Source organism: Sinohyriopsis cumingii, chromosome 15, assembly GCF_028554795.1.
Source record: "Sinohyriopsis cumingii isolate HCF-2022 chromosome 15, ASM2855479v2, whole genome shotgun sequence".
In the NCBI taxonomy this organism is placed as follows: Eukaryota; Metazoa; Mollusca; class Bivalvia; order Unionida; family Unionidae; genus Sinohyriopsis; species Sinohyriopsis cumingii.
In genome coordinates this window covers 74,926,078-74,952,997 of record NC_142975.1, presented here as the reverse complement: position 1 = coordinate 74,952,997, position 26,920 = coordinate 74,926,078, and the positions used below count along the sequence as shown (strand labels likewise).

At 34.7% G+C, this 26,920-nt stretch overlaps 1 protein-coding gene across 1 annotated transcript in view; it reads right to left on the bottom strand.

Annotated features, from left to right (window-relative positions):
- LOC149782086 (uncharacterized) overlaps nucleotides 1–26,920 on the bottom strand; it is a 164,338-nt gene that overhangs the window by 12,215 nt on the left and 125,203 nt on the right. The window contains exons 18-22 of the mRNA XM_089933519.1: nucleotides 25,164–25,216; nucleotides 23,176–23,221; nucleotides 20,513–20,565; nucleotides 19,429–19,474; nucleotides 1,197–1,273 (exon numbers count right to left, since the gene is read on the bottom strand). Of these exons, the coding sequence (XP_089789645.1) occupies nucleotides 1,197–1,273; nucleotides 19,429–19,474; nucleotides 20,513–20,565; nucleotides 23,176–23,221; nucleotides 25,164–25,216 (275 nt within the window). The remainder of the gene's footprint in view (nucleotides 1–1,196; nucleotides 1,274–19,428; nucleotides 19,475–20,512; nucleotides 20,566–23,175; nucleotides 23,222–25,163; nucleotides 25,217–26,920) is intronic.

Sequence of the window (26,920 nt, the reverse complement as noted above, 5' to 3'; positions counted from 1 at the left end):
TCTAATATATTGAAACTAATTCCAATATATGGGACTGGAACATTACAGTTGGGTGCAAGGTTTAGTGCTATCTCCAATATATGTGTTAAACATAATTTTTAAGATAATGGCTTTGAGCTTAATGGTTTCTTTTTAAAAAAGGGTGATATTCATTTAATGGTTTTGCAATTTATGTGTTTTCTCTAAGGGCAAGATAATTCTATACAAATGCTAGCCATTATAACAGTGTCAACAATTAAATGAATAGTGAAGAATGGTTTTAATATTACTGACAATACATGCAGTTTGTAAAGAGGTTTCATCATTGAAATAACCGGAGTAAATTTTATTGTTAAGTTCAACAGTTGCGTATCTAATTCATCCAGACCAAAATGTATTCTCTGCAGCTTATTATGTGACCCTTCTAGCGCGATTCAAATAGAAGCCAATCTGATCTCTCTCAGTTAATTGATTATTAATACTGCAGAGTGTCAACAAAGCATATGTAAGAACTAAATGAACAGAAAATATATTTCTTGTTGAAAGCATGAATACCAAATACCAAAGCCAGTATTATTCTTGCCTGAATATTTTGTTGTTAAAGATGAACACTTATCATCCCTTTTCCGTACGATTGGCAAGTGATCAGAAAATTTACTCAGCTACTAGAAATGTTCACTTGCCACTTTATATTGGACGAATCAAATGTCAACCCCTGACATAACCTCCAATAATATGGCATCATATCAATGAATAACAAGAAATCATGGATATTACATTCCGCATATTCAGAAGCCATTTTGTGATGACAGCTGGATCTACATCTCGACCAATTCATTTACGTACGAACAAAAATGTGCTCTTTTTCAATGCCTCAAAAAATAATGTTTACTCAGAAAGATTTGGGTCTAATTATAAACAATATAGACCATGATCAACATATCAGGGTCTATATCATTTGTTTTACTTATTAATCCTAGCTACGTATTACTCATAAAAAAACTGTATAATAGAGTGTAACAGTAATTTGCTATTGGATGCAATATATGTCTGAGAATATTCAATGCATAAACTCTCAGTACTCAAGTGTTATGTTAGACATGACACAAAAGCTTGGATTGCAACATATCTTTATAAGGTGGCTTTACTTCTAGAGTATTTCATTTCAATGTTCCAATGAATAACACCGTATTTGCGACTTTTGACAGGATACTTACTTGCAGCAGTGTTCGGAACCTTTGGGCTCCTTACAGATCCCAGATAAGAAATCATTCGGCCCTGAACATCTCGGATCCTAAAACGAACAGACTTAATACATATATCATAATCGATTGAGCGATTAGTGAACCAAGTTCATTCCTAGCTGCAATTTGCACAGCAGGACCGTACCCAGATGAACCGGCGTTAAGAAACCAATATTAGGAGCATGGGAAATCATGGAACATGACTTCTCTAATTCCAACACATTCAATACATAATACATTTAGTTGCAATTCGACAATCCTTAGCACGTATATGCCCATATCCAAGGTAATAATATTCAAGAGTTCAACAATATAAAGGTGCACGAAAAACCTTCCAAATGATAACTTTGAAAGCTGGAAATTAAATTTATGCAATATATCAATAGTGTGATGCTACATGCTAAATGTGGTTGAACTCCAACAGAAATTAACGGTGCAGAAAATAATGAATCGAATTCACAACCAGGGCAAAACTTCAGTAAATTAATTTGCTGAATGCTGGAAATCAATTCAATGTCTTCTCAACAAAGGACCCTTTAACAAACCTTGGTAAAATATTGCTGCATAAACCAAAAGCAGGAGGCAGCTGTCATGACTCTTGTAAATAATGTTGTATTATGCTGGATCAAGCTCGCTCATTTTCTCATTATTATAACACCATTCACATCTTATATGATATATTATTACCCAGTCAGAGTAATACAAGTGAAGAATTATAAGGGCGTGTTTGCTTTAATGTGTTATCCAATGTTTGGAGATGGACAGTTGATGAGCACAACTCCTGTAAATACTGTCATGGAATTCTGGAAAATGATTTTTGCAAGATTTATTTAGTTAGAATCCAACAATTTGCAGTGAAGGTCTGTTCTGAAAGTCAACTTCTTCAAGGATAACTTGATGAACTTTTTTCAGCGGTGCTCTATTTATCAATCTGCAAACAGATCTGAAACCAAATCTTCTAAACAACTACCTAACCACATACTCTGATTTGATATTGTATACTTTAATGCAAAACAACAATCATAAAGAACCAATTGTCTTCAGGCACCACTTTTGGTTTAATGGTTTTTCCCTTATGACAGGTTCCACTGTATACAACATTCCCCTTTCTACAAAGAGTGCACACCCAGATCTCCTGCTGCTTATTGTGATGACTGATTTTCCCCTTTTGTTTCGCTAATAAGATTTCAGAAGAATAATACAAGTCCTGATCAGCACTTGCATGATGTCATATAATTATGCAGTTACGTACTTATAATGTATATTGTGGTAAAATAAATTCATTCACTATACATCTAGAAATTACATTGTGATTGCATTATTAGATTATAAAATACGATGTGACCAAGTATAAAAGCAAATTGTTGTGTTTTAAGTTCTGGGATGAATCGGATATACACTAATGGTGTTGCATCTTCATGTCTCATTATAAAAGAAAATAGAACAATACTTACAATAAGAACATTTAATAATAACAAGAACTATCCAGCGAAAAAAATCATAAAGTCAATGAAACCTGTTTTGGATTTTGGGACAGGATTAAAAATTGAAAATCAGTGTTACATCAGAATGGGTTTCTGTTGTCAATACCAACATGATCTATATTATTTGTCAACCATTACAAAATGCACAAGAAATTCCATATCGGTATTAGTGAGCGAGAGACCCATCTATGCAGCTCAACATTCAGTCAGAAAAATGAGATTCTGAACTAACGGCCTGGCCTTTGAAAATCTTACGGTGTTCAAAATAGTTTCTCTGTAGACCTAAATACTAGAAAATAAGATTTAACACTCTTAAAATGAAAAGAAGAAAATCACCCAATGCACTCATAGTGTGACAGTTAGTAATAATGTCTCCTACTGCACCAATTGCAGAAAATTCTCCACCCGGCACGACTGACCATGGACATGATTGATGCACCTGGCAACTATGTTCCAAAACTTGTGCCGGGGATAGGTTGCATGAGATAAGCAAAGTTGGTAGGCAGCAAATCATGTACTGTGTCAGAATGTCCCTCATCTTTGGTAATGTAAGGGGCAGTTCAACCAACAGATCCAGAATATTGCTGAATTATCATCCGTTTCCACAGAGGGGATATTCAAATCAGCTGAGGAGTGGAGTTCCTATATCTATGGATAACTTGTGTGGCCAGCCTAAACAGAGGAAAGCTTACACAAATAGACGACCCTGCTTCTGTCAGAATGCATCCACCGCCTATTTAATTTATATTGGAACTTGGTTAAGTGGAGCTTAAGGTTTGCACTTGTTGCAATCCAGTCCACCAAAGGAACTCTGCTATATATTGGTTCAGAACCATTCCTCTAATGCTACGTTGCCTGTGCTGGACAGATCATCTGCCAGATATTGTTCTTGCTAGGAATGTGACATACACAAATGGTAATCTGGACAGGTGGCAAACAGGGTTCCAATCATCCAGTCAAACAGAAGGGGCATGTGTGAGATACACTACCAATAATGAGATCATTACACAGTTACTCCTCATTTTGTTGACGCAACTCGTATGGGCTCAAACATTTTTTTGTGTGGAGGGTAATGAACGCCAGTCCCTACCAGCTCCAAGTGAGTTGCCATAAACTGTCAAGAGTTGTGCTTGGAGGTGTGCTTGGAACCTCTGTCTAGATACTCGTGGTAAAACTCTGGTTTTAGATAAATCGGAATGGTCAGGAGATCGATTTGCAGTTTCCAGCATGCCATAATAAGCAACTGGACGGAGTACAAAGTCAAACATTATTGGTAAATCAGGTCCTCCTTGAAGTTTAAGATTCTGATACGAACCGACAGAGCTAGGAATCTGTGTATTGTGTCCCATGGTAAATAGACTAATCACCAGTTCATGACGAAATCAATTCCTACATATACAAAATTCCGGAACAATCACAGATTTATATTGGTTGGGCAGATGGCATAGGTGGGTTAATGTGGACAAGCAGCGAGTCGAATTTTGTCAGACGGACGCTAAGGGGTCAATGTGGATCAATCAGTCATTACAATACTGAAGAATTGTGATCCACAGTGACCTTAAGTGAGTGACGTCGTCTCCAATTACCGTGGTAAATACATTTGGCAAATTGTGCAACTGGACATAGAGGTATTGCTATTGAAGAGGTAAAGATATGCATCCCGGCAGCTGGTGGAGACCACCCAGTTTGTTTGCCTTACGGCATTTCTAATGAATGTTGTGGTTGCAATACTAGAATTTTCTTCCTGCAGAATCTTGTCTAAGACAGATAGGTTCATAACCAGGGAGTAGAGTATCATATCATATTGATAATTTCATAATGTAATGATTGTTAAACACCTTTATAATATGCCTTTCTGCAGAAAGGAGTAAACCGTTAGCTGAACTATACTTGACTGATGTGGCAACATGTGGGCCATTATTTAAGGAAGCTTAGCCCAAAACTGAAGCTGATAACCATCTGTACATCATAGTGAGGACCCATCTATCGACTGTTTTGCTGATCCAAACCTCTGAAAAGAAGATTAGTAGGGCACTTCTGGGAATTATTGAAGGCATAAATGCAGGATAGGGAGTGGGTCCATATGGTTTCCTCTCCTTAGAAAAGGTACAATGATACCTAAGCTTTCTACCTGGACCACTTTGCTAACTCTGGCATTTTAATGCTGTTCGACCAGCTTTTGGAGAAGTTACGCAAAACGTTTAGATTTCTCTCCCTTTGAAGTGTTGTTTGGAAGGACAATTTTAGTTTGTGTTAGGATTCTGCTCGAAATTTTGACAGGTGTTGTCACAAATGAGGAATGCAATTACCAGTACCTGCTTCATTTGAGTGAGAAACGTAAGAGACTTGTCGGTTAGTGCTAAATGCACTTATGAAATCCAAGCAAAAGTATGCCAATTACTACAATCACAGAGAGCGAAATACTAACTTTTTTGTGATAGATCAGTTGCTAGTCCTACTTCTTAATAGCACTAACATTTACAACCCAGAAGGAGCTGTACAAATTTGAGGTGATACCATTCAGATCGATGGGTGATAGTGTCTCTTGTTGCGTGATGCGGCAGTTTCTGAAAGGTTTAACAATACATTTTGGTGTACACTTGGAGCAAATATGTGTCCGTTTTAATCGCAAAGAGAATATCACTTTGAGTCCCACTAAAAGGTTGCATTGGATTTAGATTTATAATTCCGTGGTGAAAACGTACCTGCATAGTATTATTAGTTATATTTGATTATGTTTTAACTGTTCAATCATATAAACAAACAGTATAAAGAAAGCTAGCGTGAAGCTTTGTTCTTCACACTAAGGACGTCATCAGCAGACTGACTAATTCACTACTAACCGTTAACATCAATTGATGTAATGGTGGACGATGTTATCTTTTCGTTTTCGAAAAGAGACAATCAAAGGAATCATAATGTAGGAGCAGACCATCTGAGTTGGACAAGATTGGCAAATGTGATATTATTACCCATTTTGAGTAGCACAAGGGAAGAATTATAATGCCGCTTTTGCTATATTCGTAATCCATGATTATTAAAATGTTTCTTTTTTATTTTAGAGGCAGGTAGTATTACGAAATAAGGCAAGAAAAAAGCTTGTTGATGCATTATAATGACAATATGTAACATCTTTAGTTGACTCTTACGGGGTTACTTAGAGCATTTTTACTTTGACCAACAGATCCTGAATGATAGGTTCGTCTGATTGTAGGTCGTTTGCAGAGACATATCCATATTTCATGATGTGTTCGTGTACTTTACCCTTTGCTCTTGCCTGCGTTTTTTAGTTCTTATAAGATGCATGTTCTATACGTGGGCATAACGTATTTTGTCAGTGTCTACTTTACAGACAGTTTACTTAAGTCGTATTGGTGAGCACTAGTTTATTTTATAATAATATGTGTTTTTTGCAATTGTATCCATACTTCCAAAGTCTCGAACAGATGTGCCATTTCAGTTTTTATTTTTTGATACGTGGCATTTTTGGTAAATCATTTAGTGTTTAAGATATTTGTATTGACGTATAAAGGTTAATGTGTGTATTCAAGTGGCGTCTTGCATTCATTTTTAGTTTGTATTTCTTGCATACGATTAGTATGATGTACAAGATGTATACATTTCATTATTATTGATTTTTATAAATATAATACGCTAGCCAGTTTGATTTATTTGTAGCTTTTGGTATGTCAGCGTGGCTAGTAAAGGGCAACGATAATGGGAACATAGCCACATAGTTGACAATGGGGAAATATTGATGTAAAGGAAACCACATAGTTTGCAATAAGTCAACATGGCTGGCAAGAGTACAACATAGTTGGCAAAATAGCATATTCAGCTATAAAAAAACATAATTGCAACAGAACAACACACTGGCTTAAAAGGAAAAGGGGCGGAGGAGTCAAAAGAGTTCACTGTAAGGTTGTGAATGTTGAATTATGTATTTATAATATTGAACTGTGAATTAGGATGCTTCCATCCAAGAAGAGACGGTTGAGGCAATGACAACATCCAAACGCAAGTAAAAGCAACCAAATGGTGGAATATTTAACGAGCGTGGAAATCGAAAAGAATCGTATCGCATCTACAGCTAAGTTTTTCCTACCGATCGGGAAAAATATGTAAAGCTACATTATTAGGTTCGTTCTAAACATACTGGAGCTGTCAGTTGGACCAGGTGGAAATATCTAGAGAAGTTTAATAAGAGTAGGACAACATATGAAGAGTGGAAGGAATTTGAACGTGAAGTGAAAACATATCAAGAGCATCGGGCTTGAAGTAAAAAAAGATCAGGAAGAACATCAACCGGAACATTCCAGAAGTTGACGGCGCAACAATAACAATGTACATGGACACATAAAGCAGAATAACAAGAAGAAACAGAAAACTGTGTATAACAACAAATGAAAAGATGGGGCCAATAGCAATTACCAAAAGGTACACCCATCAGAAGGAAGAGGAAAATAAAGGAAGCAGATTTGGCTGAGAATCTGAAACTGTTACTGCTGGGGAATCATGAACACTTGATTTTGCGCTAGCGTCCCTGCAAGTTTATTACATTTGGAGTCAGAAACTATAATTAGTTAATATTGGACCGTCATTATTGAGAACAGTTCATGGTTAGCCCAAAATTCATTTAGAGGAAGAACAATTTTTGAGTGCAGGATTTAAATGGACTGCATGACCTATCCCACCTGACATTGTGAGAATTACCCCGATGAAGCAGTTCAATTTAAATTGTGACGCCGTCAGTGGCAGTTACTAAAAGCATATCTGAAACGACAGGGGCATCAGTTGAGGGTTATATACTTTCTGTGTTTTTTCCCAGCCGTGGAACCATGTGACATACTATCAATTACGCAAGCAGCACCTATGATAATAATCGGTTAACACATATTCGTTTTATCCTTGTGGATTAAGACTGGCATGTTAGAGATATATGCGGAGAACCAATCATTTTACAACTGTAGATTCAAGATCAATGTGACATTTAAATATAATATTGATAGTCGTACGTAGACTAGTAAAACCCATGCGCGTTGTCAACACGAGAAAACTGATTTATGCGACATATTATAGAGCTGGCCTCAATGACGTTTTACAGAAAGCGTTCATAGTCTTATTCCGCGCATTGCATCAATTGCTAAAGAAGATGCAATGAAATTCGTTCATAAAATTGAGGGTGCTGACGCAGATCAAATAAAAAGTTGTGATAAATAGTTACTGCAAGGATTAGTGACTCAAGCACCATCAAACATAGTTACGTCACCGTCGACAATGCAAGCTGCAGTTGATAAAATCATTAATAAAGCCACTCAACAACGAGTGTCCGATTCTGTGACTGAAAATCCACCAATGGGAAGCTGATTTAAACAGCAATGCCATCACGCAGTGATATTAGACGCAGTCATTGATATATAAGCAATGGCTTAATTTAATGATATATCAGACTCAGCATTTGACATGGGTGAGCCAGTGCAAGTAGGCCAAAGCAAAGAAATTTTCAATATTCTCTATATCCGGAGAGAGACCCCAATCAATTAATTTTGAGTTGCAAGTGCAGCACACGTCTAGGTTGTTTTATTCCATCTGAGGTGTACTTCAAAATTGAGCGAGAACTTATACAGAATGACATTGGCGGTACCTATTATCACGCCTATACCACAGTTTGATTTGTTCACAACGCAGACATGGTGTTGTTCAGCAGTGTACGCTATTCCATCGATAGAATGGAAATGTAACCAATTCTTGACAATGTTGGCGTAGCCACGATGATTATTGGACTTACCAGATATTGCAATCATTACACAAGAACAGTTGGTCCAATTATAATAGTTATCAAGGGTACATCGGATAATGCGGATTCTCAACCGTATTCAGTTGGTCCAATCTGAAAAGCATGCATGCAATGCTGATTCAGAGGTGCAAGCTTTAGTTATAGGTGCTGATGGCAAGAACAACTCCAACGATGCACTTTGGTATGGTGCATATGCCTCTAAAGGTAGAGCTGTATTAGAAACATTAATATTGTGGATGCCAGTATTATCCCCTTCACTGACTACAGAATCACGTTTCTTTTCGGTTATTCAAACTAGAACTGTTTCAACGCTATCATGTCTAGCCCATGTGTTAGTGGCGTTTCAAATTACAAATTGAGACAAAGCTCAAACTGAAAATATAATTACCTTTGACAACTTAGAGGGCTCTGAGATTTGTTTGTGATTAAAAGGCCATCAACGTCCCTCTTAAGAAGTTCACCTCAACTCTGAAACCCACCGTATTTAAATGAATATCCTACTCTGTGAATGCATATGGATAGGGATCAACACATTGACAATATTTTGCAGATTTACTACCATGACTCCATGATGCTAACTGATTTACTTCTTTTATTGAAACACGAGTTGTTGTTCAGGCAATCCATTGACGAAATGTATCATTATGCACCGGTTGTTAACGCTGGTAGTGGTTATTGATGTTATGCTGGCATACTTTCTGACAAGACTGGAGGGTGTTGGTGGGCTAATGACAGTCCTCGACGTGCATGTGAAAATACGGAATTGAACGTGTTATTTATTTTAAAAAGTAAGGTGCTAACATGAAGTCAGTGCCTGACTTAGTAAAATTCAGCTGGGAAAATAAGAAAAGCAATTATAAAACACAATTGTGGTCACTCTGCATCCTTCTCCGTAAAAATTGACCAGAAAGACAAGTTACTTAGTTAAATGCAGCCAAATAAAACATCAGTGACATTACATTTATGATAGTCGTAGAAAACACAAATGTAAAAATCAGTAGACAATTTCAGTTCCTCGCAGCAATTTCAGGAATTCCAGCTTTAGCGACTCTAGCGGTTGCAAAATCTGCGGCATCAGTGACTGTCGCAACTGCATCCTGGATGGCATTAAAAAAGCGCTCTGTCGTCGGATAATGGGTGGGTTTATAAAATAATGGAAAATGCCTTCGATTTCAAGGAACGATTTGCCGAATACAAATGGGATCTTCGATTATCCGGTACAACACGCGAAAGATCAAGCATTCCCATTGACCAATCTTGATTTACTCGCGATGATAAAATCAATCAAGCATTTTCGTGGTGTCTTCATGTCAAATGAATTTGTATCGATGGTGCCACGCACACCTGAAACCGATATTGTCAACCTAAATCTTACACCAGGACATCACATTTATTGTATCGCATACGTAATAATGTAGCATAATCATATATTTTATAATTTTATGTATTCATGTTTTAATTAGGCAGAGGTGGGTATTTTATTATTTTATGTCATTAGTTTTCATTGATGAGTGAAATAAAGTTATCAGTTGGATTCATTGATATTCTCATTTTACACATTTAGCGTATCAGGCTACCTTTGTAGGATTACCTGTTCGAGTTTTATTCACTCTAAGTAATGAAGCTACCCTGATTATTGTTCATGCTGAATTGTTCTGTTATATAACAAGCGGTAAGTAACTTTCTGCTTGGTTAGATTGCTACTTGTCTGTATAAACAACATAGCATGAACGGCATATTAGTGGTGGTCATTCTACTGGATTGCATTCTGAAGGATGCTGGTCATGGGGTTGAAGTAAGAAACGTCCCTGATGATTAATTTGCTTCAAGGAAAATGTCACTTGACCTTTCTCCCATATGATAAAGTAAAGAAATGTATAATATAGTTAAAGTAACAGTTATGTTTGTATGTACTCTGTATATTTCTCTAAAATGTATGTTGATGTATTTTAGTATCTTTAATAGGCTATCAACCTGCATATTCTTTTCTGAGCCTATCATTCTGTCGATACTCTTGTCTGTCGTCTGTCTGTTCTTTACTTTTGTTCTACACACCGTTTTGTGTTTGGTTTATTTGGTCCACTATCTCTCTGGTTGGATAATTAATAAATATATGTGTAGTAAGTCATTCATATTGAACGTACTGTAAACTGAATCAATGTATACATGCATTACAATAATACACTGATGACGGTATTGCTATATATATATATATATATATATATATATATATATATATATATATATATATATATATATATATATATATATATATATATATAGATATATATATATATATATATATATATATATATATATATATATATCTATATCTATATCTATATATATATATATATATATATATATATATAGCAATACCGTCATCAGTGTATTATTGTAATGCATGTATACATTGATTCAGTTTACAGTACGTTCAATATGAATGACTTACTCATTTACTATAAATATATATATATATATATATATATATATATATATATATATATATATATATATATATATATATATATATATATATATATATATATATATATATATCTATATCTATATATATCTATATATATATATCTATATATCTATATCTATATATATATATATATATATATATATATATATATATATATATATATATATATATATATATATATATATATATATATATATATATATATATATTTATAGTAAATGAATTTTTATTGTATTTGCAGCTTGTAAGAAAGCAGGAGATATGTATTTATCTCTATTTACCAACCTCGTGCACAATACACCCAATTTCTTATAACCAACACTGGACTTGTATTATCTATTCTGTGAGCAGAAGGTAATTGCTGTAATATTTGGTTCCCACCGTTGGACGTATTGTGCTGAAGCAGAGGTTGTGCATATGTGCATGATGGAAGAAGTACTGGATCAAGTGGATTAACATAAAACAAAATAGATGGAGATGCAATTCCCTTCAGTATCAAGCTGCCAGTGAATGAATACATGTGGGTGTTCTAGTCATATCAATTTTATAACAACAACTTCATCATAGAAGAATACACATGGAACTCCGGCTATGCTTATTTTCTGCTTCGTTCATGGGATTCAGGAAATATTTTGTGAACATTTTCACTGATGTTCTGTGGATCATCTGAACGTTATCATTGACAATTATATTCATTTTGCGCTTAGATAGACTGATATTTATGTGTTTTGACTCATCAGGATACTGTATAATTTGTTTGTTAATTTAATCGTGAACAAATTATTCTTTGATGGCATAGGTAAGAATGGTTATCATCAGTTCAAGTAAACTAATTTGTAAATATTACATAAACATCTATGAACAATTGAACTTGCAATGTAATTTTTATCGTGTATTTATATCTTGTCCTTAATGCAGCATACCATCGTAACAGATAATCATATTAATGGGATTTCCTTTCTGAACTTTAATTTGTAGTCATTCATTTTATTTTCTTTAGTACAATTTTAGGAAATATATTGCTAAGGAAATTTATTTTACATCATAAAATCTTCATTATAGTAGAGTTAGAATATAGGTAGTTTTGGTTCACTTGATTCTACTAGAACCTGCTTTCCCAAAGACTGCATTTTTCCAAGGGTACAATATTCACTGTTAACAACACAGATATCGTTCTTAGAGGGTGATCCTTAATTTTTGCAATATTCGTGCTGAACTGGCCCTATATCTACTTTTTTGACAAGGCATTTCTTGAATTCTTTATCTTGTGGTAACTTTACTCAAATTTCACTCAGTTATTACCCAATATATCCGTGTTTCGCGTACACAATATATACGAAACATATGTATGTATATGTATGTATATGTATATATATATATTGTGCAGAAGTTTGTGCATTTCCTTGCTTTGATTGGGCAGTTTCTTGTATATATGGAGTTTACAGAAGGCAGACACACATAAAGATTTCACAAAGTAGATGGCAGACTTTACTGCTTCGCTCGGTGCATCTCCTGTTAAGGAAGAGCTGACAGCATCACATGCAACTAAGTCCATGGCCAGTGGTCCTATATCTTTCACATTACCGTATGAATTAAGGATACTGGTATTTTCAGGAGACAGGAAGAGTGAAACATATATGAATCATGAAGATACGAAGCTACATGCTCACAACAAGGCACGTATCCACAGGACCGGGTATCTCGTGCCATTCGACGTTCCTTGAGAGGAGGAGCTGGATGGATTGCTATGATATTGGGCCCAGCAACATATATTAAGGAGTTTTTTTGTCAAAGCTTTACAGCATATATAGCAATGTAGATTTAAACGAGACCTTGTTAACTGATTTCTACAGTACTCACCAAAGAGAGGATGAATATATTTTAACATGGAGTTGTGGGCTGGAAGATTTGTTGAACAAAGCAGTTCAAAAATGGTTAGTGAAGACCAGTGAGACAAATGATCTACTAAGGACTATGCTGTCGACAGGATATAAACAGACACCTAAAGATGTGTATGGCCATAGGTTTGACTCACCCAAGACATGTGTCGTATTGAATCTTAACACAGACAACAGGAAGATAAGCTAAAATGCACCAAGAGAACTACCTATCTTCAACCGCATCTGAAAACAAATAGCTTAGTGAATTGAAGGATCTTGTCCAGTAGCTGTCACATGTAGTGAAGATACTTAAGTAGCATTCAGCATCCCATAATTAAACTACCAACAACACTACATGAATCAATTTAAAGTAGATAATACATACGAGAGGAGGTACTGAATGTGCTGACTCTGCGGGAAAATTGGACATATTGCTTGTGCTTGTTCTGTTTGACTAGACCATTCAAAACGGGATTAAAGCTTCACTAGGCCTATGGCTTGGGGTAAGCAGTAGTCTTTCCAAGGGCTTGCCCCAAGGATCACACAGGAACTGACATGATATAGCTAGTAGTACAAGCTTATGAGGTTTCTGTTGTCATCAAAGGGATTAGAGTAAACTCACTCTCTGATACTGGATCAACCATATCAACCGTTCGCCAGATGTTTTATAACAATACTTTGAAGACGACTCTGATTTAGCCCATTATAGCCCTTTTAAATGTTGAATGTGCTAAAGGAGAGAAGCTACCATATAATGCAAGCATATATATTGAAATAAAAAGCAGCATTCTGCCAAATGTGGAAAGACAACGTTGTCTAATGCTAATCATGCCATACAACAACGACAGTAGTCACATTCCTGTGTTGCCATGGACAAACTCCCTAATGCATGCTCTAGAAGAATTCAAACGTAAGCATGGGTCAATATTTCTATGGACAGCTTGCTTGCCAACACCATGGTATTTGACAATCAGATATTTGCCCTTTCGAGAAAAGGAATTAGCAAAGAGCAAATTTTGATATTGTGTTTTGAAGAGCGCAGAATCGCATGACATTGTTGAAAGCAATAACAATGTGATATTGCGAACCTTCGTAGATAAAGAGGTACCTATCATTCAACATTTGCTCTGCTTCAGAATTCAGCGATGTCCACAGTAAATGAAGACTTAGATATTTAACAAGGTCTTGTGACATACACAATGAATGGTCTGATAGGAGCTTATGTGTCCAACATGACTGCCAGGACAATCAGTATTCCACCTAGAGCTATTTTGTGTGGTTTGCATCTAGTGTCTGTTGCTGATATCCCAGCAAATGTGGTTAGAAGGAAGCAAGTAGATGACCTTCTCGGTCCGATGGACATCATTTCAGATAAACTGTCCAAAGATGATATACAAAACTGAATAGAGCTTAAAAAGAAATTCGACGATATATTTTCCCGAAGTGTATCAGATATGGAATTTATAGCAGCATTAAAGCATAGCATCAATATGATCAACACAACACTAAAACAAACATACCGTCGGATACCGCCTTCAATGTACAGTGAGGTGAAAGATCACCGTCACCAGTTAATAGCTAGCGGAATGGTTCGTAAATCAAATAGTCTTTGGGACAGCGACGTTGTTTTAGTGACGAAGGAGGAGGGAAAACTTCGCCTGTGCGTTGATTTTTGGCAGTTGAATAAGACGACAATCAAGGATTCCTACGCATTGCCCAGGAATGAAGATATATTGGACTGTTTGGTAGGATCTCAATATTTTAAAGTGCTGGATATGAAGTCTGGGTATCATCAAAGTGAATTAGATGAGTCTCATATGGAGAGGACAGCCTTTACTGTAGCTCCACTAGGTTTCTACGAGTTTGGGAGGCTACCAATGGGTATATGCAATGCACGAGCCACGTACCAGAGATTGATGGAAGAATGCCTGGAGGATATGCATCTGACCATCTGCGTGACCTATCTAGATGATATCATCATTTTCGGTAAAACTTATGAAGAGCAATTCAAGAACCTGGAGAAGATCCTAACAAGGCTTAGAGAGTGCGGTTTGAATTTATCCACATAGGAGTGCCAATTCTTCAAGGAAAGGGCCATATATGTCGGCCATGTTGTATCAGAGGCAAGTGTCAAGACAGATCAAACCAAAACTGACAAGATCATAAACTGGCTAGCTCCACACAGCCCCGAGACAGTGAGGCAATTCCTTTGATTTGATGGTTATTACCACAAGTTTGTGAAGAACTTCTCAAATATAGCTTGACCATTATCATAATTAATGCTAAGCACTCATAATAAAGCGGGTAAACGTCAGAAGTCAAGTCAACACAGACCATGGAAGTGGGGACCGGACCAGGAGGAAGCTTTTCAATAGCTGAAAATTGCTCTCTTCACCGCCTATTATAGGCTACCTTGACACTGGGCAACCTTTGAGTTGTCCAACTATGCCAGTCAACATGGCTTTGGTCCAGTTCTGCATCAGGTTCTAGATGGTATCAAGCGAATAATCAGCTTTGCCAGCAGAGGAGTAAGAAAAAGTGAGCGAAATTATTCTTCGCGTCGACTAGAATTCCTGGCATTAATGTGGACAGTCACTGAGATATCCAATGATTACCTTTATGGACAGTACTTTACTGTGTATGCTGATAACAATCCGCTCACGTACATTCTTACATCATTCAAACTTGATGCCACTGGGCATCGATGGTTAGCTGCTCTAGCTGCTTACAACTTTGACATTATTTACAGACCAGTATTGAGGAATTTGGACATGGACCTTCTATTTCGGTTGCCATGTGTAGAGATCAGTAGCAGCACGAAGGATATGAAGAATGTTACCAAAGAGACCTTACATGCTCTCTGTAATTTAGCTAGTGCCCAACCATTTGTTGAAGGCCTTTGTCGGTCTGCAGATATTGTTGATGTCATTGATTCTGGTTCTGAAACTACCGCAATGACAGAGATTGCAGAGTTGCTCAGTCCTTTGAATTATTGATTGATGATATATCTCAATGGCCCCCAATCAATGTATTAGATCAAGAAATAAACTTCCTGAATGCAGAAACTATAGATGCATACATAAAAGCATACATACATACATACATGCATACATACATACATACATACATACATACATACATACATACATACATGTAAACAGCATAGCTTCATTCTACAATAAAATATGTGCCCTACTATCAACTAACATGCTCTAACATGAGATAAAAAGTAAGTAGTAAATTAACATTAAAAATAAACAATTAATAGCCAAAGTCTTCTTGTCAAATCCGCAAATTTTGTTGTATGACAACTGTTTATGTTTGTTTATGTAGTTGTTTATGTATTTGTTTATGTATATTTCCTAGAGATTCCTATATGGTTTTCTGTATTTATATATCTAATTTTGTAAATGCAATAGTTGACGATGTATATATCATGCTTGCGTTCTCGTCTATGATGTGTCTTATAATCTTATGATATGTATAATATGTATCTTAGCAACCTGATATACTCTTTGTTGAAGAGGTAACTAAGTCATTCAGACAGTCAGTCATAGATAAATGCATGCAAACACGCATACGCGCAAACAAGTATATATATGCATAAATACAGGCGTCATATGAAGAAGAAAAACTACATATATAATTACACTGTTATAAGTTTTTCATTTCATTTTCGTTGCTATCTCGAACTTAATGTTAAGCACATAACACTATAGACGTATTAACTTTTCGAAATATTATCATCATCAAGCAACTGTTAAACGATCAGTGCCATGCTTCGCCAAATGATTGCATATTTGCATAATTGCAGGTATTGAGACATTTCGAAGTTGTCAATACGGTAGCTGACACAGTATTACAATTGTATTTTTGTCAATTTTCTGTTCTATTTTATGATCTTGTATTATCATGAATTTGTTTAATCTGATGTAATCTCTTTTTAAGAGGAAATAAAGACAGTCAGTCAGTCAGTCAGTCATACATACATACATACATACATGCATGCATACATACATACATACATACATACATACATACATACATACATACATACATACATGCATACATACATACATACATACATACATACATAGTGTGCGTGCATGTCTTTAATACAGTATCGTATATTGTTAATTAAGCTAATAGTCATTGGTAAACAGATGTTTATATACCTAACTTTTGCCCATGGTGGTGGGTTTAATTTAATATATTATTTGCAAACAAATTCAAATTGCCTATTCTGGAAGACATCTTTTGACAAACTCCTGGTTATTTTGTCATCAAAATTGTTTATTACTATTTTTATGTTCAGTCTCTAGACTCATTGCTGGTAGTGTTCAGATATGATTTAAGAGAAATCACCATTTGAAAACTTGTTTGTTACAAATTGATCGAGGTAATCTTTGGATTAAATAATTATTTTGTGATTATTTGGAATTTTTTGAAGCATATTCTGGATTGTATTATTGCGATAAATCAAGACTGTTTGCACATCAGCTGATTCAAGCCTACTGGCATATTTGCCCACTCAATAATATAATTCATTCTGAACACTATATACACGTTTGGACTTGTGATTGAACGTTCCACCTCATACTCACAAAATAAAACGTTTTGATTTTTAAATAATCTTGTTTGTTTGATTTCCCTGTTCCCTAGCTAAAGACCATAACTTCGTAGCAGAAATTGGTGGATTTTGTCTGATATCTGAATTTCTTTAAAAGGATTTAAGATTGTTTTTGAAATTTAACTCTGTTCACCACAAGTGACTTGTGTATAGCAGTCATCATATATTTTAAGGTCAGATTATGCTTCTGGGGGATCAAGGTGTGGCAGTAGGACATAATTATGTTAACAGTGATGTGTTAGTATTATCCCAATACATTTATTTTTATTCCTCCATAAAAATATATTTTAATATCAGAAATACATGTCACGTCTGCTGTTATTACATTGCTGATTTTGTCAGTTTGATGGGAGGCTGAAGGCCTCAGCAAAAGGTGTGAACAAGGAAATACGTGTCGTTACATTAGGAAAGCACATTAGTCTAAGTTAGTATCTGCTTGAGGAAATTTTAGTGATGTCATTAATTGCTCTAGAGAAATATGCCTTCAATCTTATCCGCGAAAGAATAAATGGCATCAGTAGTAGATAGTGTAAGACCGCCATAACGAAACTAAGGTAACTAACAAAAAGGGACTAATGACCAATCTTGATCACTAGAATAATCTATCTTGAAATTGTAGATGCTTAAATATCAACATATCCCTTTATGGAAAGAAAAATACGCTTTCTACCTGATATCTGCTCATTAGAAGCAGTCAAATGAACTCATAGAGCTCATTACGGTAATACATGTCGATTCTGATTATCACCGGCATAGTCACAACTGAGAACGTGGATCTGATTTTGAAGTGGAGCTACTGAATCTGAGCTAATGCTAATAAACCCAATTGGTAATATAGAAAGTATGAATTATAATTGTTATTAAATTGTCATCAACCATACCTACAGAAAGGGCATGCTAATGAACGGAGAAAAGCAGCTGCAAGAATGTATATATAATATGCACGCTTTTGAAGCTGCTTATCATCAGAAGTGTCTGAGAGGTTGATAACATAACTCAAATGATAATGCTCAACACATTTGTATTTATTGACACCTGAGGACTATCCAACACTAAATAGCCCCCCTCCCCCCGCGCCCGCGTTTTCTACTAGGATTGTAAACTAAATTTCCTACATTATTAAGCTCTGTTCTCCTGATACATATAGAGCAGCATACATATTAATTTCAAACTTCCTGAAAGACACTGGTAACCTGATAAATAGTCCCCTACTTAGACCCTTGTCTATAAAGTATCTCACCAATACAAATCTTGGCTGCACACTTTAATGCACAAACTTATGACACAATTAAAACAATATTCATCATTACTGCAAACAGTTTTGTCTATTTAACCAATGTCTAATGATTCCAAGTACAAACGTTGGTGAGTCTCAATCATCTTTAATTGGCTTAGCACAAGAGTTTCACGAAGATAAATATGGATATTGCATGCGGCAGAATGTTCCGGAAAAAAGGATAGATCACATGCTAATTAACATCAAACATCATTTCAAAACAGGAATACCATACATGGTTGCTTTTGAAACCATCATCTGTGTAATCCTCTATGTAGGTGCCTGCAGGATCTCGTAGACTTTAAGAAACACAGATCAATGGATCTCCAAGGCAATCACTGAAGATCACGAACTAAACTTCCTGCATGCAAATACGAACATTTTTGTTTATTGCAGTTACCATAACCTACACGTTTTGGCCCTTAGAACCTCAAATCAATAAATAAAATGAAAGCATTTGTCTTTTTCATACCACAAGTACAATGTGATCAGTATGAATACATTATCTACCAAATTGAAACAAAATCCAGCCTAATTCAATCTCTGTCACTCAGAAAACGACATGCATGTGTGAGTGTGTGTGTGGGTGTGTGGGTGGGTGCTGCAGGACATTAGGGACAGGCTAAAATCTTTTTGATAACTGTTCTTACCGGCAACGACACTGTCCTAGTTGCACAATAGTCCTGTACAGGTAAACTGTAAATATAATCAAATATTCAAACATAAATTTGTGTACGTGTTTTATATCTTACAATGAATTATAAGAACTGGAATAAAATGTCATTTGCTATTGCTCATTAATAATTGCGGTACAGTACTACTAAATCAGCATATAGTTTATTGCTCTTCAAGGTGGAATTTGTTACTGATATTCTTCTCTTCATTATGTACCACTGGGGAGATTTTTTGGAAGGCTATTTCAAGGAAGATTGAAGGGCAAACAAATGTTTTCAGAAACAACTTTTCTAAAATAAGTCGTTACATCTCCCATGTTGGATCAAAATAAGCAATAATTAATGAAAATTAACATTATTTGAATACTGTGTCTAATTTAAATCCAGAACAATAGCATGCGGTTTCACAAAGGAGGTACAACATATACCACATTTACCACATCTTATAAATAATGAATAAAATAAAGTAAAATTAGTAGAACAAAGTGGACCATGTTACACATCCCTGTTAGTTACTAAACTGAGTAGTATCCTCTTCCAATAGTAACATGCTGATCACATTTGAAAACTGGGATTTACGGTAACAAATCTAACCCAATTATGAACGAGCTGTGTTAGCAATTCAAAATGGGTACATGATACACTTTCCTTTAAGAATACTTTTTGAAAACGTTTAGATCGCCTTGAAAAGACATGGGAATCAAAACTCTAGAACAAATGGTTGGATTATTATTCACAGAGTATTATGAGGGATTAAACAAAGTAAATAATAAAAACCAGGATATATATAACCCAACTTCTTAAGTGCTGCATATTGTATTTGTATTTACTGTAATAACTGTTCCATACCTGAGTTTAACGTTGAAAATCTTCCGATTCGCACGACCATGCATACACGAAACAATCAGAGAAAGACCGCATATCCAAACAAAAAAATACCATAAAAATGGTAATAGTATAATAATAATATATGGACCAGTGGATCTAATATTGCAATCAACAGTTCATAAGAACAATGTATTTTCCTACCTTTAACAAGATTTTGTTGTTTGGTACTTACCTATAGGAAACAGTTTGATTTGATGCAAACTGTGGTCCATATAAAGACTTTTCCTGAAAGAAACACACAGAAAGCAGTATTGTTACACACCACAAAGAACGTAGCTTACTCCTGTCTCCTCATCGTTTAACTACCTAGTTTCATTACTGAAAGGAGCAGATTTAGTGTATTATAATTACCCTAATTAGCAATATGCTTCATCACAAAGAGCCCCATTCACTCGAACATAATTATATATGATTAGGCAGAATAATATGTGTCTGCAAGCCAAAGTTTGTAGACTGGAGAATCAATGGCGATAGCTCTTATAAATGATGATATGGAAGTGCTGGAAGACCAAACCCATTAAAGATCTCTTCACTATAAAGGTTTTATGTCTTTAATCTGAATTTTGCAAACGATGTTGATTGTAATCACCGTTTACAAACAACATTTTCCATTGCTAATATTTGTCGATGGTTCTAAATTTTATTTTAAGGAAGTGAACTATACATAGGTTGTTTACTTTGGTTGGAGCTCTATACCCTGCCTTAGTTATAAACTTAGAAGATGTCAGGTGGGGACGTCTTGTGACGTACCGTCATGGTAATGTATATAAGGAGGATGCAATGCACATTACTTCATTCTTATTCCTCCAATGGATTAATTTACTTAAACTTTCATTTGGAATTTCAAAGATTTCGCTGACTTTGGATTAAACTATTACTTTATGATGACTGTGAAATCTTTCCACCGCAATCTGGATAATATTGTCGTGATAAATCATGATTGTTGACACGTCAGCATATTCTGAACCTTTGTTGCATAAGCACATTCAGTACCAAAAAATCATTTGGAATACCTCTGGAATTCATTTGAAACACTATACTTTGGAGTTGCAAAAGTTAGTTCAGGATTATTTGGGACTGAATACATATGGTGGGAGTTCCTTTCAAATGTTCATATTGTAGCAAAGAGAATTAAACCTTTTGATTTTACTACACTTATTGATTTTGCTCTTGCAGGCACCTAGAGTCGTAAGAGGTAGATGATAAATTGACTTGAATACATTCCTTATGAAAGTTATGATATGGATGCCAGTTGAGCAATTGCAGGAAGTAACTCCTCTAAAATATAATTATTAATACTTGAAATTAAATTCATTTAATGTGTCAACAATGTACAGTTATGTGTCAATTGTTTTGAAATGTGAAATGCTTTGAAGAAAGCAACCGAAAGTTCTTTAGTCCATTACCAAGAAAAGGAAATATTTGTTCGGTATTCAAGATGCTAAACGTTTATGTATACTTTGCATACCATAGATTATCAATATTGTCGTGTTTATGCATACAATATAAAGGATTAAACTAGTAACTGAAAGGTAAATGGGCATATAATTACATTACAAGATGATAAAATAGTACAACAATTGATTTATAATGTAGTAAAACATTGTTATGCTATTTGACATAACGCAATATTTATCACAATATACAGAGTTATTCTTCAAAAAGGATGTATGAAGGAGATGCTAGCAACGCATGTAATGCTATGTATTAACGTCCTGCCAGTAAAGCTAATATACAAGTAAGTGTTGTATAGGTTATTTAGCTCACACAATCTAACAGTTATACATTTCACTAACCTTGAATATAGGATACAGTGGAACATAACTATGTAAACTATCTCGCTATTACACACACACATATATTTACAATTAATATACACATCCTGTTGCTGATATCTGAAGTCATCGATGATCGTGATGACATTAGCTATTCATCATGTGTATTGGCATTTTATGTTAAACATAATTTCTAGATCTAAAGTAGCAAAAGGCTCAATGAAATATATGCAAGATAATATAATTAATATTGATGAACTTAACTCATCAAATATAATTTTACGGATATGTTCAGTCTACAAAGTGATCAAACTACCAAGCCAATCAGATGTAAGATCACCCGGCAAATATGCATCGGCCTCACTAATTATAAGACTCTTCACTCTCTGGGCTTCATTAAAGTATTTATGTTAAGTGTGATTAAAATTGGGTAAGAAACACTGTTTCTCAGAAGTAAAGAAACTGAGTTATTCAGACAAAAGATGAAGGCATTCTTGTTTGCAGGTGTCATGCATCAAAAATGTATTTCTATAACAAAATCAGACGGCATATATTGTACTTAAGCAGAGCTAATTAGATCTCTAAAGTGGTAATACGAATAATGCGGCAGAAATTTCCAGAACAATGGATACGTCACATGCTAATTAACACCAAAACGTCATTTTAAAACATGAATACCATACATGGTTGCTTATGCAACCAACCTCTGTGTAATCCTCTATGTAGGTGCCTGCAGGATCTCATAGACTTTAAATAATAATGATCAATGGATCTCCAAGGATCAATACAAATAGCAGCATTTGTCTTATGTTTTACCACTAGAACAACCTAATCAGTAGGAAGACATTAACTATCAAACAAAAGCAAAATCAAGGTTAAAATTAAATTTTCAGAGTAGTAACAATTTCTGCCGCTCAGAAAAGAATCTGCATGTGTGTGTGTGTGTGTGTGTGTGTGTGTGTGTGTGTGTGTGTGTGTGTGTGTGTGTGTGTGTGTGTGTGCACGCGCGCGCGCGCAATACAGACATTAGGTCTAAAATGTTTTTGGTAACTGTTCTTACCGACACCAACACATTGTCAGATGCACAACATGGCTGAACAGATAACCTGAAAATATAATGAAATATTCATAAATTTCTGATGGTACAATGTAAATAGTGTTCAAATAAAACTGTACTTAAACAGCATACATCATGCTATATATTTGAGTAGAGAAGTCTGTATTAGTTGCTATTTATAAAATTCAAATTCTTGTGCTATCTCCAACATAGCTTCTGAAATGGAATTTCATGTCATACACACCATGCGAGAAAGATGCCATAAAGACCACTGGGCATGGAATATTATATCAATAATACCAGTGGATTATAATACCCAGAACCTTGGAAAACACTTTGTCTATTCAAATGATATCACAAGAGAGACTTGAAAAATAGTGCCAGGAACATAATTTGCCATGACTTTAATTAATGTAGAATTTATATGTAAGTATGTTAAATACACAAAGCCTGCTATGTAACAGTCTTGTTTAATAAAGGTCCATTCATTTGACAAGAAAAAAAAAAAAAAAAAAAAACAACGCATTTTGAAAATGTGATCAGATTTGAGGGAAGCTCTTATTTGAATGCTAATTATTTCCCATTTTATGTTTATAGGTTCTCTTATGATCTAATTTCCGTGAACACAGTGCTGAAGACTGCAGACAGCGATCCAAGATGTAGTATAAAACGTATACTTGTGTATTATTTGAATAATTTGTCTAGTTTGTTTAATTCCAGAAGACTTCGAAGCGTGTTTTACAATGTGGTTTCACAAAGGAAGTAATAAAATTGTTCGACATTTTATTAATAATGAATAAAATAAAGTAAAATTACATGAAAAAGGTGGACGATGTTACAATTCACTGTTAGATACTAAACAGAGTAGTCTCCTCTTCCAATAGTAACATGCTAATCACATTTGAAAATGGGGATTTGCGGCAACAAATCTCACCCAATTATGAACGAGCTCTGTTAGCAATTCAAAATGGGAGTATGATACACTTTCCTTTAAGAATAGTTTTTGAAAACGTTTAGATCGCCTTGAAAAGATATGAGAATCAAAACTCTTAACAGTTCATTGAATTATTATTCACATAAATATTATCTGGATTAAAGTAGATAAATAACAAAAACCAGGACATATATGACCCAACTTCTGAATTACAGCATATTGAACTGTATTTACTGTAATAACTGCTCAATATCTGAGTTTAAGGTTGAACATCTTGCGATTCGCACGACCATGCGTACATGAAACAATCAGGGAAAGACCTCATATTCATAAACATATATCCCGTAAAAATGTTAATAATACTTTATGATTTTAACTGAACCAATGTGTCACAAGAGAAAAGAAAAACACTTTCCCAGTCATGCAAGAATTAGAAATGTTTACTTTCTCAGTGTAAAGCTTTTCACAACTAGTTGTAATAGAGATACAATAGCTCATGATATTAATGTATATCCTAAATTCAACCATCAAAGAGGACTTTTAGTAGGCTTAGATGCAAATATTGTCTCACAATGTTTGTAAAGTAATCACAAGTCGAGACCAGTGTGCTGTACCTATGATAATTTCTTCCTAATCCTAAATGATGACCACGAATTACGTGTACAAGCGAGACCAAACCAATAGAAAACAAACGTCCGAAAGAAAGTAGGAACTCCAGAAAAACAAGTTCAGCGATAGTCTTGACAAAATAATTTCTTTTTCATTTTCATTTTCAGTCAATCAAACACTAGTCTACTCTCAATTAGCAGAATTAGACAAAAGATGGGAATATTCACTCCACTGCCAGATATGTTCACTTGCCATTCTTTGCTGTATGGATCAATTTGGAACTTATAACATGATATTAATTATCATGCAGTGTCATAGCAATGAATACTGTGAATTCATGACTGCTATATAACACAAATTTAGAATGACACATTCAAGTAATTGGAAACAACAGTTCCTAAGAGCAATGTATCTTATACCTTGTAAGAGATATTGTTTTTGTACTTACATGGAGTAATCAGTTTTATTTGATGCAATATGTGGTTTACATAACGATCGTTCCTGAAAGGAACATAAAGAAAACATTATTGTCACATGTCATTAAGGGCGAAGCTTACTCATGTCAGCTTATCGTTTAGCTACGGAGTTTCATCTCTGATAGGACCTGATTTAATATATGATACTTACCCTAATTATCATTAATTAATTAAAGATGATGCATCACAAAGAGCCCCATCCATTAGAATGTTCTCTATATATCATTAAGCAGAATAATGTGTGTCTGCAAGTCAAAGTTTGTAGAATGGAGAGTCAATGGCAATTGCTCCTATAAATGATCATATTGATATGTTGGAAGTCCAAACTCATTAAAGATCTCATCACTATAAAGGTTTTGTGTCTTTTGTAGTAATTTTGCAAATGATGTATACTGAAATCATTGTTAATAAACAACATATTCCATTGCTATTATTTGTCGGAGATTGTAAATTCTATTTTAAAGAAGTGAACTAAAAATATACTTGGGTTGGAGATCTATAGCCTTCCTTGTTTATGACCTTAGAAGATATCAAGTATATATGTATGTGACGTACAGTCTAGGCAATATATGATGAATTTAATTGAATACAAGATTTCTTAGGAACGTTATGATTCTGAACGTCATATAAGCAAATGCAGGAAATCACTCCTTTAAAAGATAATTATTAATACTTGAAATAAAATTCATTTAATATATCAACAGTGTACAGTTACATGTCAATTCTGGATGAGATGTGACACACTTTGAAGAAGCAATAGAAAGTTCTCTGGTCCATTATAAAGAAAAGGAATCATTTGTTCAGTATTCAAGATGCTAAACGTTTATGTATACTTTGCAAACAGTGTATTTTCAATATGTTCTTATTTTTACATACAATAACATTTTTTCAACTAGTCATTGCAAGTAAAATAAGTCATATAATTATTTTATGTGATAATAAAGACGTAAAACAATTGACTCACAATGTATTAAACATTTGTATCCTATTTAACAGCATGCAATTTTTATCACAACATATATAGTTATTCTTGAAACAGACTGTATGTAGGAGATACTAGTAGTGCATTTAATGTGATGTATTTACTTATGGCCAGGTGAGCTAATATATAAGTAATCATTGTATAGATTATTTTGCTCACATAATCTAACAGTTATACATTTCGCTAACCTCGTTATAGGGTATAGTGTGACATAATTATTAAAACTACCTCACAAATGCATACACATACACATGCACAGACAAACATACAGATATATCTATATATAACTATAATATGCTAATAATTATTCAGCAGCTTTGTAATTAATATGCATATTCGTTTTCTGATATCTGAAGTCATCGACTATCTTAATGATATTAGCTGTTCATCAGCATTTTATATTAACCTGAATGTCTAGATCTAAAGTAGGAACAAACTCAGAGAAATATATGCAAGATAGTATAATTAATATCAATGTACTGTACTCATAATCTTATAATTTTACAAACATGTTCAGTCTACAAAGTGATGACACTACCAAGCCAATCAGATGTAAGATCACCCGGCAAATATGCATCGGCCTCATTAATTATAAGACTCTTCACTCTCTAGGCTTCATTAAAGTATTTATGTTAAGTTTGATTACAATTGGGTAAGAAACACTGTTTCTCAAAAGTAATGAAGCTAAGTTATTTAGATCAATGGTCAACGTATTCATGTTTGCAGGTTTCGTTCATCATAAATATA